Source organism: Cetorhinus maximus, chromosome 3 (genome assembly GCF_964194155.1).
Source record: "Cetorhinus maximus chromosome 3, sCetMax3.hap1.1, whole genome shotgun sequence".
Lineage (NCBI taxonomy): Eukaryota > Metazoa > Chordata > Chondrichthyes > Lamniformes > Cetorhinidae > Cetorhinus > Cetorhinus maximus.
The window spans coordinates 169,848,538-169,868,056 of NC_135881.1; the positions used below are offsets into that span (position 1 = coordinate 169,848,538).

The following is a 19,519-nucleotide window of genomic DNA, read 5'->3' on the forward strand; positions in this document are numbered from 1 at the left end:
CTGAGACAGCACTTAATCTCAGGGAGTTGTGCGCTCTTTCGTGCGCATGCACGAAAGAGCGCACTTTGACAGTTGGGGAATCCCTCCCTCCCCCCGCACAGGAAGTGCATAGCGCTTCCTGTTGGGTGGCCCGCCCACTCAAAATGGCGGCGGGGCCCCTTTCGGCAGCGGCAATCGGCTGCCCACCCGCCGCCAAGCCAGTGGGGCCCGCCCACCCATCAAGGGCAAAATTCTGCCCAATGAGTCACATATGCATATGTATATACATGGTACATATGCACACAATGTTCATGTGCATAGATTTTTGAAGGTGCAGGACATATTGAGAGTATTCAGCAAAGCAGATGGAATCTTTGCCTTTATAAATGGAGAAATTAAGTACAAAAGCAGGAAAAGTTATGCTGAACCTTGATAAAGTCTGGTTAAGCCACAACTAGAATACTGTGTCCAGTTCTGGTCATCAAAGGATGTGAGGGTCCTTGAAAGGGTGCACAGAAGATTTATCAGAATGGTTTCAGGAATGAGCGATTTTCTACAAGGTTAGGCTGGAGAGGCTGGGTTGTTCTCCTTGGAGCAAAGGAGATTGAGGGGAGATTTGATAGAGGTGTAGAGGATTATGAGAGGTTTAGATAAGGTAGACAAAGAAAAGCCGTTCCCATTAGCTCATAGCACAAGGGCTAGAGGGCACAGATGTAAGGTTTTAGTAAGAGATACAGCAAGAAAGAACTTCTTATACAGTGAGTGATAATGGCGTGGAACTCGCTGCCTACTAGGGTGGTGGAAGCGGAAACTATGAATCATGTCAAAAGGGAATAAGATGGACAATTAAATGAAACAAACTTGCAGGGCTGGAAGGATAGAGTGTGGGAATTGGACTGACTGGATTGTTCTACAAAGAACTGGCATGGACTTGATGGGTCTTCTATGCCTAATGGCTCTACGTCTGTGTGTAGATTCAATCAGCTTAGATTGTATACATATAGCACTTCAAATCTTTGAAATCATATACCCATGCATCCAATGTTCTGGCAAGACTGCGTGTCTGGGTGGGCGGCACTGTTTGGGGCAGTTTGTTTGCTGTGACTTTGCAAAAGACAAGGCAAGCTGTGGGGGATTGGGAGAGCAGAATATTCTGAGTTGCCCTGCAAAATGAGTTTTTGTGTAGGGGGTTTGCTCTTTTGCTGTTCTGGCTGGTTTCTCTTTTAACACAGAAGGGAAAGAAGGCATCGAAGCCACTTGGATAGCGGTCACATCACGGCCAAGGTTGTGTAACTCTGCAAACATGTTGCTGAATATTAAACAGTTAATTGAGAACACCTCTGCAAAGCAGTGGACTGGCTAGATAGGTTATGAGTTACAGTCTTATAAAACTGAGGGGGCTGCAAAAGAATAGCTTACTCTGACAAAATAAGGAATGTTCTGTTTCAAAGCTCTAATTCTCATCTATTCTTCAGAAAACCCTGAACAGCTGGAAAAAATGACCCAATGCAAACAAACTCCAGCAAATTTTCCAGACCGCATGAAAAGGAACTGAGTGGCATTAAAGCAAACATTAAATTCCCATCACATCGGACACAGTTTAAACTCAAAACACCTTGTTAAAAAAAACCATTGCTGCTGTTCTGTTCTGCAAGGGAATCACACAAAAAGTACAATCACAGCACACAGTTCAACACCTCATTATCATGTGAAAGATTTACAAAGTTGAAAAAGAAACTGGATTAATGTTAAACCTGGGTGTGGTTCTGTTTTGATTCATTCTAATCGGCTATTGCTGCACACCCAATCTCTCTGGAGACTGGCGAGCAACTAGCAAATGTCACTGAATACATCTGGATTTCAGTTTAAACAAATTGAGAACAGAATTTCACGGAAGGCAATGGTGGAACGAGATCACCCAACACAAAAAACAACAAACTCTTCAGACTACTTAGAGCACTTGGGCACACAGAGGGAAAGGAAACAAATTCTAAGCCTTCAAATTGGTGGATCCTTCATCTCCTGGCAAAATATAACACCGGGCTATTCCTGAACCTCCAAAACTGACCAGCAGGATAAGCAGAATGGGATGGGCTAGGATGGGAAGGGTGGAGGTGGGGGGGGTGCAACAGTTCTGTAACTTTGCAAAGGTTTTCCAGTTTAATCTGATATAAATTTGTTATGAATTGCCAACATATGCAGATATGAAAAAGTACAATGGATTTTCACATATCCAGGATACCATCTTTAGCGACACAGAGTTGCATTAAAACTATGTGGAAATGACAAAAAGCTTGACAATGTTGAATTAGAAAATTTACTCAACATACAATATTGAGGTATTTTACCTTTCTGTTCGATTATTTTTGATCAGACCTTGATGCAATATTACATTTTGATTAAAGATGGGCATGATCTAAATTACAGGTTTCATTTACCTCCAGCTTCATAAGCCCATTAAACTGATTACAGTACTTTGAATTCTAATATATTTCCTGTTGATTCAATCACAAATATGAAAATGAAAAAAACTAAGTAGCTTATGACAAAGTAATTTCCTTTCCATTTTTTTTCCATTACCCAAGTATTTGAAAGGAATTCTTCAAAAAATGCATAAATATATACCCTAAACTTACAAGTTAAAGCATCCACGTTAAAAAGTACTAGTTTCAAAAGCTGTTCAGAAGTTAAATGACAAGGAATTACACTCCATAAATTAAAAAGAGAATGAGTAAATTGTTCTCATTCTTGAATTTTCCATTGCAATTACAGAATATGAAATAATAGATTATGAAATAGAATTTCCTTTGAAATCTCATGCCCTTATTTAATATATGAGGGAACTTTAAATACCACTTTCAAAGAATTGTAAGATAAAATATTTTGTCCATAAAGAACAATTATTTCTGGCCATGTGCAAAACTCCATCAATGATAATGTGTTGGATATTCAAATGACAATTTTAGATATTCTGTCTCATTTCCCCTTTTAAAATCCTCAGTGACATTTGATGAGATATATGATAATTACTCTTGTGTGCAAGCAGAGGCAATGAGGTTCAATATAGTGTCAAAGGACAATAGGTGCAAGTATAGTTTGTGGGTCATTAGCTTTATAAAGGGATGACTGAGAGGAGAGTTTATAAAAAGACACAAGATGTTATCTGGCATAGATAAATTTAATTTGGAACACTTTCACCAATCACAGATGCATCTGTCCATGATAGGAGAGACCGCTGCGCAGGCCTTGTAGAGATAAATTCCTGACTTCACACTGAGGACACCTCCAGAACTATCCGTGCCTCCAGCCAAGCTGTTCCAATACAGTTACAACACTAGCTTCCTACGTGCCAAAATGGAATACTGACCAGGTATATCCTTTCCACAAAAAGCAGGACAAACCCAGTCCGGCCAATTACATCCTATCTGCCAACTCTTAGTCATCAGCCAAGTGACGGAAAGTGTCGTTAACAGTGCTATCAAGCAGAACTTACTCACCAAGAACTTGCTCATTAATGCTCAGCTGGGGTTCCACCAGGAGCACTTGTCTTCACATCTCATTATTGCCTTAGTCCAAGCATAGGCAAAGGAGCAAAAGTGATTTCCCTTGACATCAAGGCAGCATTGGAACAAGTGTCATGGAGTCAGAGTAATGTTGAAGCCAATGGCAATCAGTGAGGATGTTCTCCATTGGCTAGAGTTGTACCAAACCCAAAGGATGATGGTTGGGGCTGCTGAAGGTCTCGGTACATTAATGCAGTAGCTCCTCAGGACAGTGTCTTGGGCTCAACCACCTTCAGCTGCTTCAGCAGTCACCTTCCACCCATTATAAGGTAAGATGAGGATAATGTCCACTAATGAGAGTGTTTATTTCCATTCACAATTCCTCAGATAATGAAGCAGTCCGTGTCTACATGCAGCAAAGCCTGAACAACATTCAGGTTTAAGCTGATAAGTGACAAGTATCATCGGTGCTACACAAGTTCCAGGCAACGAATATCTAACAAGTACCTAACCACCTCCCCATGGCATTCAATGTTACCGCTAGCACCAAATTCCTGACCATCAACAACCTGGAGTCACCACTGACCAGAAACTGAACTGGACTAGCCACATAAATACTGTGGCTACAAGAGCAGGTCAGAGGTTGGTATTCTCTGGCGAGTAACTCACCTCCCAAAAGCCTTTCTACCACCCACAAAGGCACAAGTCAAGAGTGTGATGGAATACTCCCCACTTGCCTGAATGTGTGCAGCTCCAACAGCACTCAAGAAGCTTGACATCATCCAGAACAAAGCAGCCAGCTTGATTGGCACCCATTCACCATGTTAAACAGTCACACCTTCCAACACAGTGGCTACAGTGTTTACCTTCTACAAGAAGCACTGCACAACTCTCCAAGGCATCTTCAACAGCACCTCCTGAACCCATGACCTCTACCACCTTGAAGGAAAAGGGCTGCAGGTGCATGGGAACATCAGCACCTCCAAGTCACACACCATCCTGATATTGGAAATATATAGTTATTCCTTCATCACTGTCACTGGGTCACAATCATGGAATTCTCAGACTAACAGCACTGTTGGAGCACTTCTACCACACAGACTGCAGTAGTCCACCAAAATGCCTCCACCACCACCTTGTCAAGGTCAATTAGGGGTGGCCAATAAATTCAGGCCTTGTCAGCAACGTCAAAGCCCCATGAATGGATGAATTTTTTAAAAATTGCCTTAAGGTGTTTTGGGATTCGAGAACAAGTTGGCATATATTAAAATTGGTGGACAGTATGTTTAGGGAAGGCTTCAGGAAATCCCCCTTTGCGCAAAAAGTAATTTAAAAAAGTTGTAATGGTCTTGCAGGTAGGGTAGTGGAGGATGCTAAGCTGCAGACCAGCTAAATTCTCATCTTAAGATCACAACTGGAAATTATGTAGTTAATAAAAGTTCAATCCATGGTGCTTCACAGCCAATGAATTAATTTTTGAAATGTATCCCCGGTAGTTAAGTAAGCAAATACAGCAGCCATTTTTATACACAAGGTCCCACAAGAAATATTGGCTGAGGGAAGAAGTGGCCTCTGTATATCATCGCACCCACTAGACTTGCTCACTGCACTGATGTGCCAGCCTTCATTATGTGCTCAATATACAATGTGGCTCTGAAGTAGGAGAGCTACCAAGCTGACACTTCTGCAGAGACTAAGGGTAGAATTGTCCCAGATCTGCGCTAAGTTCAGGAACAGGCTTGCAAAAAAGACATTTTACCCGCCGGTTGCAATGGCAGTTTTTTGCGCCATATAGTCCCATTCCCGGCACGTCCCACCTCATTAATAATGCATTCACAGGAAATACTCTGGATCACTGGAAGGTGGGGTTGGACTTGCCCGCCACACCGTGACATCAGCGCTTCCTTGCTCCAAGCACCACATTTAAAGCACACCAGAGCACCAGAGCCTACTTCATGTCTACAGACCAGGACTAGTTCACGTGACAGATGGCCCCGAAAGCAAAGTAGACGGCAGCCCCCACATTTAGTGACACCTCTCTGGTTCGCCTGCTGGATGCAGTGGGAGGCTGTTGCGATGTCCTCTGGCCGTAGGAGGTCCACCAGAGTCACCAATCTGGCCTGGGAGGTGGTGGCAGCAGAGGTCAGCACCACCGAAGCATAGAGGAGGTCAGACATCCAGTGCAGAAAGAAGATGAATGATCTCATCAGGGTAAGTAATTTACCAGGGTAAGTCAACCACTTCAGCACTCTCAACTCTCATACTCACAAACCCACCACACATCCACAGCAATCTCGCACCTCACGGGACAACACCACTAACTCTCACACACACCCTCACATCTCCATCAGGATCATATCCTCTGGAGCTCACGTCCTCATTCTGTCAATGGCTCTGCTCAGCACACAAACATTCCACGCAGTGCCATGTGTTCTGCTCACACTCTCTCCATCTGTTTTCATGCAGGTAAAGCTGGCTCACATTAGCAGGGAGAGGTCCCAGAACAGGGTGGAGTGGCCCACATTAGCCCTCTCACTCACTTTGAGGAGCATCGTGCTGACTGGTGAGGACATGGACCATGCCTGTGGCTACGGTGAGGTCGGTGGCGAACACCCACATGAGGATCCTACACCACATCGTCCCTCTCTCAACATAACCCTTGCTCTTTTGACTCTGTTGCCAAGCACTAATTATCTCTACTTTGGTTCACAGGGGGCTCTGCCAAGGGACCGACACCCTCAGCCAGCCAGTCCCTCAGCTCCATCCACATCCTCACCTTCAGCCAAGAGGACACCTCCTCCATTGAAGAGCTGGAAATAAGCAGCCTGGAAGACTTTCACAGCACTCACCCACACCCTCCTCCAGCGCAGAGGCACACACCTCGGTGGGACCTAGATCTGGAGCAGGCTCAGGTTCACAATCTGGCGGTCACTGCACTGACACGTGTCCACAGCAGGAGGAGGCAGATTCAGCTGAGCTCTCCTGGACTCAGAGGACAGCTGGGGAAGAGGCATCTGTGAGATCCGAGTCAGATGACGAACCTCTGGATTCGGCCTTCCAATTCATCCTGGAGAGTCAGCAAAAAGCGGGGGAGCATCACGCAGAGCTGTTGGAAGCCCTCAACAGAGTGGCACACAAATCGGAAGAGTGTATCCGCCTGTTCTCTGATGAAGTGCTGCCCACACGTGCATGTATGAAGGTCTCCATGGGAATGATGGCGTATGCCATGGAGACCCTAGTCCAGCAGAACACTGAGATGTGTGTTGACCTGCACTCCGTCGCAGTAGCCATGGGGTGAGTTCCTGCAGTGACAACGCGGGAGGGAAACCGAGCACCTCGAATGTCCCTCCAGGCGCTCCTTCCTCTCAAGGTGTCAGGCCGGGGCCCACAAAGGGAGGTGCAGCAGCAGCTGGACACCCTTGGGTTGTCCACTCAGGAATCTGTCCTCTCCCGCGAAGTCCCCATTCCTTGTGACCCTGTGACCCCCTCGACCTCATCCTCTATGACCACAGAGGGAGCAGCTGGCCCACAGGAGGACAGCCAAAGCAAACCAGGGCCCCCAAGGCTTCAGCTTTCCAGAAAAAAACACACCAAAATCATCGGCGGCAACGGGGCCAACTATTGCACAGGCTGTCTCCACCCCTGCAGCAGATGTCAGGGAAACACCTAGAAAAAGTGATAGGCCTAGAAAAGTTCAGAAATTCTGATCACAAGTGGTTGCATGGGTGAACACATTTTGTCACTTGATAATCTGAAAATATATTCACTTTCACTGAATAAAGTGTAATGTTGTCTTTCACCTTCACTGACAGGCTTTGCGAATCCTCCCATTGCACCCACCCCACCCAAACCCCTGCCCCACTAGCAGCTCAGCTGCATGCAGCTAGAACACGAGTGATTCTGGAGGGAGAAGTGTGTGTGTGGCAGGACCTTTCGCAGCCTCATGCAAGCACTCTCCCACACACACAGAGGCTTCATCCATCACACTTATCTATCATTTCCAATGCTGCCTGCTGGGCTTTTCTTTCAGTTGTCCACGTGAGCTGACCTGCATCTTCACTCACCCACTGATCACACTCCCATGCAGCACCTGTGCCCGTCCAACATGCTCCGATCACTTTCAATTTTGATGATGGGGATAGTGAACTTTTGAATCAGTTCCACCGTCCTTTTCCCTCCCCAGTCACCCATGTCCTTTCCCCCACCACTGTGGAGCCCCCGGCATCAGCTTCCACCTCTCCACTGTCACTTACCAACCCGAACCCTTGTCTTTCCAGGATATCCAGGTGAACGTTTGCATTCCCTACCTTCCTGAGAATCCCCCCACTCCCATTGACCCCCCCTTTCCCACCCCCAGGGCCCATGTCTGCCTCTGAGTTCCCACCAACCACCCTCATTGTGCCTTCTACCGATACCGTCACACCCTTACCCTCCCATCCTATCGGCTCACTCTGCCCCTCTCATACTCACCATTCCCTCCTACCATGCCCAACCCCAGTTCGCTCCCCAGGAGACTCCACAGACCGCTCCCTTGCACTTTCACCTGGACTTTCCCCCATCCCTTACTCCCTCCTCCACCCTTACTCCCTCCTCCCACGGAAACCTTCCCTCCCCCCCCATCTGAACTCCGTCCTCCACCTGGACAACTTCCTTGCTCTGACCTCCCTCCCTCTCCACTCTGAACTCCTTCTCCTGTCCAAACTCCGTCCCTTACACCTTCCTTCCCCGCTTACATCTACCCCACCGCTTGCCGCATTCTCTCCTGTTACACCCTCTTCCCCCACCCAACCTCACTGTCCACTGACACCTTCGTATGCACCCCCCCACCAACCTCACATTCCCCCGGCACCTTCATACCCCCACCTTCCCCGGTACACCTTTCTCTCCCACCACCCCCGGTACACTTTGCTCTCCCACTCACGGCTGGACCTTCCTCTCCCCAGCCTCGTCAAGCGTCCGTAGCAGCCCATGGCCAAGACCGTGATGTTCCAAAGCAGACTCGAGACTTCAATGGAGACCTCGCACCTTCCATGAGCTGCTTCGCAGCAGAGCCATGTCCATAAGAACCCACCCAGCATGCAATGTACATGTTCCTCCAGGGTCCGGTAGCTGTAGGGCTCCAGCATCATCTTCTCCTTAGATATCTGCGATCCAAGTCGCTACTTCTGCACGTCACACATGTCTCTGGGCCGGCGTGTCTTCCCGCTGGTGTAACAGTAAATCTGGTATGGGGGGAGAGGACGATTCCAGCCAGGCCTCACTTTGAATCCCATTTCCAGGATGCAAATGGGGTTCACGTCGGCCTCCAGCAGCATTTCCATTCCGCCATGGCAGACACCATCAGATGATCCCACTGTGCTTTCACGCCGGCGTGAAACCGATTCTTGGTCTTCTCGCCATACTGTCCCCCCTACCGCCCACCCACCATGAAGCCCGATGCCAACAGGGCTGGAAAATTCCAGCCTAAGACATTTTTGCCAGGAGTAAGGTTTGCTAATTGCTACAGGCTTCAAGCTGAGAAATAGTGGGAAATACTGGCAGGAAAATCCAGGTAGGAATTGCCAACTCTGGTAAGACAGAGCACAGGGAATAAATCAGTTCCGTGCAGAAAAAAGTTGCTGCAAATATTTTTCAGGTAGAATGAGGTTATGGATGAGAGAATAATTTTTTTTATATTATTTGCACAGAGATTTAGAATCATAGAATGACTACAACACATAAGGAGGCCATCAGCCCACTGTGCCCATGCTGGCTCACTACAAGAGCAACTCAGCTAATCTGAAACCCCCGACCTCACCTCGCAGCCCTGCAATTTTTTTCTCTTCAGACAATTATACAATTCCATTTTGAAAACGCCTATTGCAAGTGCCTCAACCACACACACAGGTAGTTCATTACAGATCCTAGCTACTTGCTGCATAAAATTGTTTTCCCTCATGTCGCTGTTGGTTCATTTGCCAATTATTTCAAACTGGTATCCTCTGGTTCTCAACCCTTCCGCTAATGGGTACAGTTTCTCAATATGTACTTTGTCTCATGATTTTGAACATTTCTATCAAACATCCTCTCAACATTCACTTATCTGAGAAGCTGCCCAGATTCTTCAGCCTACCCACGTAATTGAGGTCGCTCAACCTTTGAACCATTTCTGTAAATCTTTTCTGCATCCTCTCTAAAGCCCTCACATCCTTCCTAAAATCTGGTGCCCCATAATTGGGCACAATTCACCAGCTGAGGCCAAACAAAACATTTATAAAGGCTCATCACAACTTCCTTCCTTTTGTGCTCAATGCCTCTATTCATAAAGCCCAGGATCACATATGCTTTTAAAAAAAGCACATTCTCAACCTGCCCTACCACCTCCTATGATTTGAACACATATACCGCAGGTCTCCTGCACCCTCTTTAGAATTGTCTCTTTCAGTTTATAGTGCCTCTCCTTGATCTTGCTACCACACTTCTCTGCATTAAATTTCAACTGCCACATTGCATCAGCCTATGTCCTCTTGGAAATCCATCACTATCCTCCTCTCAGTTCACAATACTTTCAAGTTTGGTATCATCCCCCACCCCTGTGGAACCCCACTGCATATCTTGCTCCAGCCTGGAAAACAACCATTCGTCACTACTGTTTCCTGTCACTCAGCCAACTGCGTATCCATTCAGCCACTGCCCTTTTTATTCCACGGGCTTCAACTTTGCAAGCAAGGCAAAGTGGCATTTTATCAAACACCTTTTAGAAGCCCATATACTCATATTGATGAGCATTACCCTCATCAACTATCCCTGTTACCTCATCAAAATTTAGTTAGTTAAACAATTTTCCTTTAACAAATCCCTGCTTGTTCTCCCTAATTAAACCATACTAATCCAAGTGACTGTTAATTTTCTCCCAGGTTATCATCTCTAAACAGTTTTCCACCACTCAGGTTAACCGGACTGACCTGTAGTTGCTGGGTTTATCCTTGGATGAGAGTGTAACATTTGCAATTCTCCAGTCCACTCACACTAACCCCATGCCTAAGAAGGATTGGAAGATTCTGGCCAGCACCTGTACAATTTCCACCTTTACTTCCACCACCATTCTCTGGTGAATGCCATCCAGTCCTGGTGACTTATCAACTTTAAGTAGAGGCAGCCTTTCTGATACATACGAACATATGAATTAGGAGCAAGAGTAGAACATTCGGCCCCTCGGGCCTGCTCCACTATTCAAGATCATGGTTGATTTGATTGTGGCCTCAACTCCATATTTCTGCTTACCCCCAGTAACCTTTAACTCCTTTGTTAGTCCAGAATCATCCTACCACCGCCTTAAAAATATTCATGACCCTGTCTCCACTGCCTCTGGGGAACAGCGTTCCAAAGACTCAGGACCCTCAGAGAAAAGATTTCTCCTCATCTCCATCTTAAATCGGAAGCCCCTTAGTTTCATATTGTGTCCTCTAGTTCTAGTCTCTCCCACAAGGGGAGACATTGTTCCAGCATCCACCCTGTCAAGTACCCTCAGGATCTTATATGTTTTAATACGATCACCTCTCCTTCTTCTGTACTCCAATGTATGCAGGTGCAGCCTGTCTAAACTTTCCTCATAAGATAACCCCCCCCCCCATTCCCAGATAACAGTTAAGTGAACCTTCTCTGAACTGCTTCTAATACATATATAGCCATTCTTAATTAAGACGACCAAAACTGTACTCAGCACTCCAAATGTGGCCTCACCAATGCATCTGTGATGCTTGGGACCTCAGGAAGAGGCTGAGGTGTATCATCCACTTGCCACTTCTGGCTGATGGTTGCAAATGCTTCAGGCTTGTCTTTTGCTCTGACGTGCTGGGCTCCCCCATCATTGAGAATGGGGATAATTTGTGGAGCTTTCTTTTCCAGTTAGTTGTTTAATTTCCCACCAACATTCACAACTGGATATGACAGGACTGCAGGGTTTTAATCTGATCCACTGGTTGTGGGATCGCTTAGCTCTGTTTTTTGTCTCTGCTTCTATTGTTTAGCATGCAAGTAGTCTTGTGTTTTTAGCTTCACCAGTTGGACACTTCATTTTTAGGTATGCCTGAAGCTGCTCCTGGCATGATCGCCTGCACTCTTCATTTAATCAGGGTTGAGCCCCTGGCTTGCTGCTGATGTGGTGATCACTCCTAACAATACTGTCATGGCCAGATGCATCTGCAAGAGATAGGGTGGTGAGGACGAGGTCAAGTAAGTTTCTCTTTATTGGTTCCCTCACCACCTGTTTCAGTCCCAGTCTAGCAGCTAAGTCCTTCAGGACTCGGCCAGCTCATTCATAGTGGTATTACCGAATTACACAGCAACTCTTGATGATGGACACTGAAGTCCCCTGCCGCCCTCAGTGCTTCCTCCAAGTGGTGTTCTACGTGGAGGAGTACTGATTCACCAGCTGAGAGGCCGGGGTGGGGTGGTTGGTAAGCAGGACGTTTCCTTGTCCGTATTTGACCTGATGCCACGAGACTTCACAAGGTCCAGAATCATTGTCGAGGACTCCCAGGACAATTCCCTCCTGACTGTATACCACTGTGTCATCACCTCTGGTGGGTCTGTCCTGCCGGTGGAACGGGACATACCCAGGGATGGTGATGGTGGTGTCTAAGGCATTGTCTGTAAGGTATGATTTAGTGAGTTTGACTATGTTAGGCTGTTGCTTGCTTGGACTGTAGGACAGCTCTCCCAATTTTGGCACAAGCCCCCAGATATTACTAAGGCGGACTCTGTAGGGTCATCAGGGCTGGGTGCATCATTGTCCCTCGGGTGCCTAGGTCGACGACAGATGGTCTGTCTGGTTTCATTCCTTTTGCCTTTGTAGCAGTTTGGTACAACTGAGTGACTTGCTAGGCCATTTTAGAGGGCAGTTAAGAGTCCACCACATTGCTGTGGGTCTGGAGTCACATGTAGGCCAGACCAGGTAAGGATGTCAGATTTCTTTTCCTAAAGGACATTAGTAAACCAGATGATTTTTATGACAATCAACGATGGCTTCATGGTCACTATTCCTAACTTTTCATTCCAGATTTATTAATTGAATTCAAATTCCATCAACTGCTAACTACTTCAACAATAGGAAGGAAAGAGGGGAAAAACTTCCAGTAAAAATTAGTGAAAAATGAGAAAGCAAACCAAAGCTATGGAAAAATGAGAAAGCATCGAAGCATCAGATCATGAACTCTCTCCTCCATCCTCACCCCTTTTTGATCCCCTTTTTTCAAACATTTATTTTTTAATTTTTCAGTATATATATACTTCTTTCCCACCTATTTCTAATTTATTTCCATTCATTGTTTTATCCTCACCTTTTAGCCCATTTCAATCTTTTCTCCCACACTGTCCCCACCCAACTCCACTGGGCCATCTGTCACTTGCTTATTCTGCTTTCTACTCAATGTCATCATTAGCGCCTCCTTTAGCCAGTATCACCACCATCAACACCCCTTCGACTTTTTGTTTATGACATCTTTTGCAATCTCTCCTTTGTCTCCACCTATCACTGGCCTTCTATCCAGCTTCACCTATCCCACCCCCCTTGAACAGTATATATTTCACCACATTTTTACTTCTCTTTAGTTCTGAAGAAGAGTCATACGGACTCGAAATGTTAACCCTGTCTTTCTCTCCACAGATGCTGTCAGACCTGCTGAGTTTTTCCAGCAATTTTTGTTTTTGTTTCAGGTTTCCAGCATCTGCAGTATTTTGCCTTTATTTATTTAAGCATCGAAGTAATGTGTCTGTAACTACTTTCAGCTTAATGTGCTTTATCACAGTTAACATTTCAGTAACATTATTACTGCAATAAAAATAATTGTTCCACCTTCCATGTGATGTAAAAAGTTAAAATAATTAGCCAGCCCATAATTTTTGAAAGATAATGGTTAAAATAAAGCAAGACCACCTTTCAGTTAGCACTCACCCTTTTGGATCAAGAAGATCCCGGACCTTTTCATTATAGATCTCCATATATGACACTTCTACTTTAAATGTGTGAGATTCACTTTCCTCTTTGCAGACTCTTCCAAACAGTGCACCACAAAGACGAGGTATGAGGCCTGGTACATCAACACTGCCCATCATTGAAAAAGACTTCCCTGAACCTGAATGTACAGAAAGAAAAGAAAGACCTTTGTTTATAAAGTACCTTTCGCAACTACAGGTTGTCTGTCTCAAAGTGCTTAACATAGTAAAAGAATGGGGAAAGTGAAAGCACATTTTTGGAAGCATCTGTTCATATAATCAATTTCACAAGTTAACTAGTTCAGGCAGAAGTGCGCCACTGCTTCCCAAGCTGGGTCCAAAAACAGTATTTAAGAGGGGGTTTATAGTGTCAAACCAGGAGAAAATTGTATTGGCTGGAACCTCAACTAAGTTATTCCAAATCATCCAACCCACCCCTTGCCCCATGACACACTTCCCTTGCATAGTATCCAAGTGACTCAAGCAAGCTGGTCATATTTGCAGAAGCTACCAATCTAGGAATATATGAACAAGCTAATTAGGAGCAGGAGTAGGCCACTTGGCCTCTCGAGCCTACTCTGCCATTCAATAAGATCATGGCTGATCTAATTTTCACCTCAACTCCACATTCCTGCTTACCCCCAATAACCTTTCACCCCCCACCTTTCTTATAAAGAATCTATCTATTTCTGCCTTAAAGATATTCAAAGACTCTGCTTCAAACACATTTTGAGGAAGAGAATTCCAAAGTCTCACAACCCTTAGAGAAAAAAAATTTTCTCATCTCTGTCTTATGTGGGTGATGCCTTAATTTTAAACAGTGACCCCTAGTTCTAGATTCTCCAACAGGAGGAAATATCCTCTCCACATCCACCCTAACAAGTCTCCTCAGGATCTTGTAGGTTTCAATCTTATTCTTCTAAACTTCAGCGGATGCAAGCCTAGCCTGTCCAGCCTTTTCTCATAAGACAACCTGCCCATTCTAGGTATTAGTCTAGTAAACCTTCTCTGAACTGCTTCCAATGCATTTTTATCCTGCCTTAAATAAGACGACCAATGCTGTACACACTACTCCAGACTTGGCCTCACCATGCCCTGTATAACTGAAGCATAACCTCTCTACTTTTGTATTCAATTCCTCTTGCAATAAATAATAACATTCTTTCAGCTTTGCTAATTACTTGCTGCACCTGCACACCAACCTTTCGCAACTCATTCACTGAGATACCCAGATCCCTCAGCATCTCAGGGCTCTGCAATCTCTCACCATTTAGATAATATATGTCTTTTTATTCGTCCTTACAAAATGGACAACCTCACATTTTCCCACATTATACTCCATTTGTCAGATCTTTGCCCACTCACCTAACCTATATGCTTTTGTAGTCTCCTTATGCCCTCTTCACAACTTACTTTCCTACCTATTTTTGTGTCATCAGAAAATTAAGCAACCATCCCATCAGTCCCTATATCCAAGTCATTTATATAAATTATAAAAAGTTGAGGCTCCAGCACTGTTCCCTGTGGCACACCACTCGTCACATCCTGCCAACCAGAAAAAGACCCATTTATGCCTCTTCTCTGTTGCCTGTTAGCTAGCCAATGTTCCATCCAAATCAATATGTTAACTCCTACACAATGAGCTTTTATTTTCTGCAATAACCTTTGATGTGGCACCTTATCAAATGCCTTCTGAAAATCTAAGTGCAGTACATCCACTGGTTCTGGTTCCCCTTTATTCACAACTCATGTTACTTCTTTAAAGAACTCCAATAAATTGGTTAAACACAGTTTCCCTATCACAAAACCATGTTGACTCTGCCTGATTATCTTGAATTTATCTAAGTGCCCTGTTATAACATCTTTAATAATAACTTCTAACATTTTCCGTATGACAGATGTTAAGCTAACTGGCCCATTGTTTCCTGCTTTCTGTCTCCGTCCCTTTTTGAATAAAGGAGTTAGATTAGCTATTTTCCAATCAAATGGAACCTTTCCAGAATCTAGTGAATTTTGGAAAATTAAAACCAATGCATCAACTTTCTCACTAGCCACTTCTTTGAAGACCCTAGGCTGAAATCCATCAGGACCCAGGAATTTGTCAATCCACAGTTCCAACAATTTGCTAAGTATCACTTCCCTGATGATTGTAATTTTCTTGAGTTCCTCTCTCCCTTCCAATTCCTGATTACCAGCTATTTCTGGGATGTTACTTGTATCCTCTATAGTGAAGGCTGATGCAAAATACTTGTTCAATTCATCTGCCATTTCCTAAGGAAAGGAAGTTGGTTATGAGCAGGCAATTAAGGAGACACAAAGCGTGCCGTACACAATATGCATGATAAACAGAATGTGAAATTGAAGAAGGATGAGTCCTGGGACTGCACACAAAATGAGAAAATGGGTAACTCATGTACTTTATGAACAGTGCCAATAGCTTAGAGGTAACTGGAAGAGATCTAGGGATTAGATTTGACACATATGTTCAACCAGTGCAGAGTTGCAATCAACAAAGCAAACAGGATATTCTATAATTGTTACAGTAGAATATAAGTCATTGAATGTCCTGCTCCAATTGTACAGTGCTTTGGTCTGACCACAGCTCGAGTACTAAGCAAAGTTCTGGTTAACAAGATACTAGGCAGAGATATGAGTCTTGGAGGCAGTTCAAAGAGGAGCCCAAGCAGCAAAGGACAGTTGCCTTTTTTATTCATTCAAGGGGTGTGGGCTTCGCTGGCTTGGACAGCATTTATTGCCCATCCCTAATTGCCCTTGAGAAGGTGGTGGTGAGCTGCCTTCTTGAACCGCTGCAGTCCATGTGGTATAGGTATACCCACAGTGCTGTTAGGGAGGGAGTTCCAGGATTTTGACCTAGCGACAGTGAAGGAACGGTGACATATTTCCAAGTCAAGTGAGTGACTTTGAGGGGAACTTCCAGGTGGTGGTATTCCCATGCGTCTGCTGCCCTTGTCCTTCTAGGTGGTAGTGGTCGCGGGTTTGGAAAGTGCTGTCTAAGGAGCCTTGGTGAGTTTCTGCATCTTGTAGATGATATACACTGCTGCCACTGTGCATTGGTGGTGGAGGAAATGAATGTTTGTGGATGGGGTGCCAATCAAGAGGGCTTCTTTGTCCTGGATGGTGTCAAGCTTTTTGAGTGTTGTTGGAGCTGCACTCATCCAGGCAAGGGGAGAGTATTTCATCACACTCCTGACTTGCGCCTTATAGGTTATGAACAGGCTTTGGGGAATCAGGAGGCGAGTTACTTGCCGCAGGATTCCCAGCCACTGACTTGCTCTTGTAGCCATAGTGTTTATATGGCCAGTCCAGTTCAGTTTCTGTTCAATGACAATCCCCAGGATGTTGATAGTGAGGGTTTCAGCGATGGTAATGCAATTGATTGTAAAGGGGCGATGGTTAGATTCTCTCTTGTTGGAGATGGTCATTGCCTGGCACTTATGTGGCACGAATGTTATTTGCCACTTGTCAGCCCAAGCCTGGATGTTGTCCAGGTCTTACTGCATTTGGACATGGACTGCTTCAGTGTTTGAGTCGCTGCCAATGGTGCTGAACATCAGCGAACATCCCCACTTCTGACCTTATGATGGAAGGAAAGTCATTGATGAAGCAGCTGAAGATGGTTGGGCCTCGGACACAACTCTGAGGAGAGACTGGGGCTAGGCCTTTCATTCTTAACAGATGGCTGTAACAGGGTCTTATACAGTATACACAAGTTAATAATTATTATGTAAAAGGAAGAATCAGAACATTACTTCGAACTAAGTAATGGAAGCCGATTAAGAGATAAGGAAATTTGGCATTTATATCAGGAAGTTCATTTTCATATAAAGAATGGTCAATATATGGAAAGGAGTCCCAAGTTAAGGCAGTGGAGGTGAAATACCTGGAAACATTTAAATAACAGTTAGATCTTCTGATACGGGAGGGTCTACAGGGTCCTTCTGCAGGATAAGCTAATATCATCATCATCTGCTAAACTTAACTCCTGATCTTGAAAAGCAATATTCAAACATAGTGCCCTAGCTCAACCAGAAGAAAAATAGTAACAGCTCTAAATGCCAGTGAGACTCTAAAAATGGTGGGGATCCAAGTTATTTCAGTCTGTAAAGATAACTAGATAAAGCTTCAACATTTGGAAACAAATATACTTTGATAACTTTTAGAATCATAAAAGGACATAACTATATCTGGCTAAACCAGACTAAATGGGTGATGCATTATTCAGGTTGGTTCTGGATCTACCTTTGCTCTCAATATAAGGCAATAATTTGGACTTGGATATGGAGAAAATAATATCTAATTTCCTGAAAACACAAAGTGGGTGGTCTGACAAACAGCAAGGAGGTTTGCAAAAAGACTTCAGGAAGACATGGAGAGCTAGAATATACAACTAGGTGACAGGTGCAGTTTAATGCAAATAAATGTGAGGCAATAAATCCTGGGAGAGAAAACAAAGAATGGGAGTACACACTCAATGGCAAGATGCTGAAGAGTTTGGGTAAACACAAACAACAAGGTGTTCAAATAATTTCCTCCAAGTTTAAGTGCACATAAATATAAAGGTTAACAAATATTTTGAGTTTCAAAACTAGGGGCATAAATGTGTAAGAGCAAATAAGTCATAATAAATTTGTACACTGCATTGGTTTAGACACACAATTCTGTCAACAGTTTTACGTTCCCATAATGCAAGTACATTAAAACCACAGGCAGCATACAATACAGATTCACCAGGATGATGTCAGGGATTTGAAACTTGAGGATTCTGAATCCTAGAACTATTTCCACTGAAGCAGAGGGGCCCATGAAAAGAGTTAGTGGAATTTTATTTTGATAAAATGTTTGGCAGACTGAACAGGGTAAGATTTTCTCAGGTTGAGGAATCAGTTACAAGGTGTAATCAATTTTAAATTGTCACTAAGTGTGAAGAGAGATGTTAGGAGAAATGTCCATGCAGCAGGTTAGTGTAGCATGGAAATGCTTTGCCACAGGTAATGCCTAAGACGACGTCAATTACATTTAAGGGAAACTTGGATAAATATTTTAAGCAGGCAAAGATTCATGGTTCTGAGGAAAGAGTGGGGCAGTGGGATTAGCTCTGGATTGCTCTAGCATAGAGTTGGCAAAGACAAAGTGGATTGAATAACCTCCTGCATGCTCTGAGCTTCCGTGAACATTGAGCTTTTTAATTATATGATTGACAGACAGCCATTTTAAATAAATGATAAGCATCTTGATAATGGTCAATCCCAGCAATTAAAATTAATGCAACTTGGGTTCAAACCAACTTCTCTCTTGTAATATTATATCAGATTTTGTACATCTTACCTGTCTGCCCATAGGCAAAAATACAAGCATTATATCCTTGAAATGCATTCTCGAGGATCCCTTCACCAAGGCACTTGAAAACTACCTCTTGACCTAAAGTGAAAGGGGAAAAAAAACACAGGTTAAGTTAAGTATACACTGGAACTTTACCCCTCCTCTTCTGAAGGTGTTGACTCAACTTATACTCCATGGGTCATTTCTCCAGTATCATGCCTAGGTGACCATTCTTGAAGTGTGATTCCATACAATGCATATTGGCAGTTTGTTCTTGCCATAGAGTACATCATAACCAAGCTCAATTCAACTCTCAACTGATACCCACATGCGCACGTCACGGCAGGGGCCACTGTGGCTGAATGAAGGACCTCTATGGCTGCATCGCTTGAGATCAGTTAACTTATCGAAGACTGAGGAACATGGGAGCAGGAGTAGGCCATTTGGCCCTTTGAGCCTGCTCCACCACTCGATAAGACTATGGCTGATCTGGTTGAGGTCTTAGATACACTTTCCTGTCTGCCCACCATAACCCTAACTCCGTTGCCTAACAAAAAGCTGTCGAACTCTGCCTCGGACAAATTCAAAGACCCAGCCTCTCCTACTTCCTGGGGGAAAGAATTCCACAATTTCCACAGTTTCTCCTCTTTTCGGCCTTAAAAGGGGGACTTCTTATTTTTAAACTACATCCCCTAATTTTAGTCTCCCCCACAAGAGGAAAC

General features: G+C 44.3%; 1 protein-coding gene across 7 annotated transcripts in view; it reads right to left on the bottom strand.

Moving 5' to 3' along the window:
* The window catches only part of kif13a (kinesin family member 13A), a 327,451-nt gene that overhangs the window by 133,214 nt on the left and 174,718 nt on the right, over nt 1-19,519 (bottom strand). For all 7 annotated transcript variants that reach the window (XM_078539266.1, XM_078539264.1, XM_078539265.1 and 4 more), the window contains exons 5-6: nt 18,804-18,896; nt 13,417-13,597 (exon numbers count right to left, since the gene is read on the bottom strand). In XM_078539266.1, the coding sequence (XP_078395392.1) occupies nt 13,417-13,597; nt 18,804-18,896 (274 nt within the window). The remainder of the gene's footprint in view (nt 1-13,416; nt 13,598-18,803; nt 18,897-19,519) is intronic.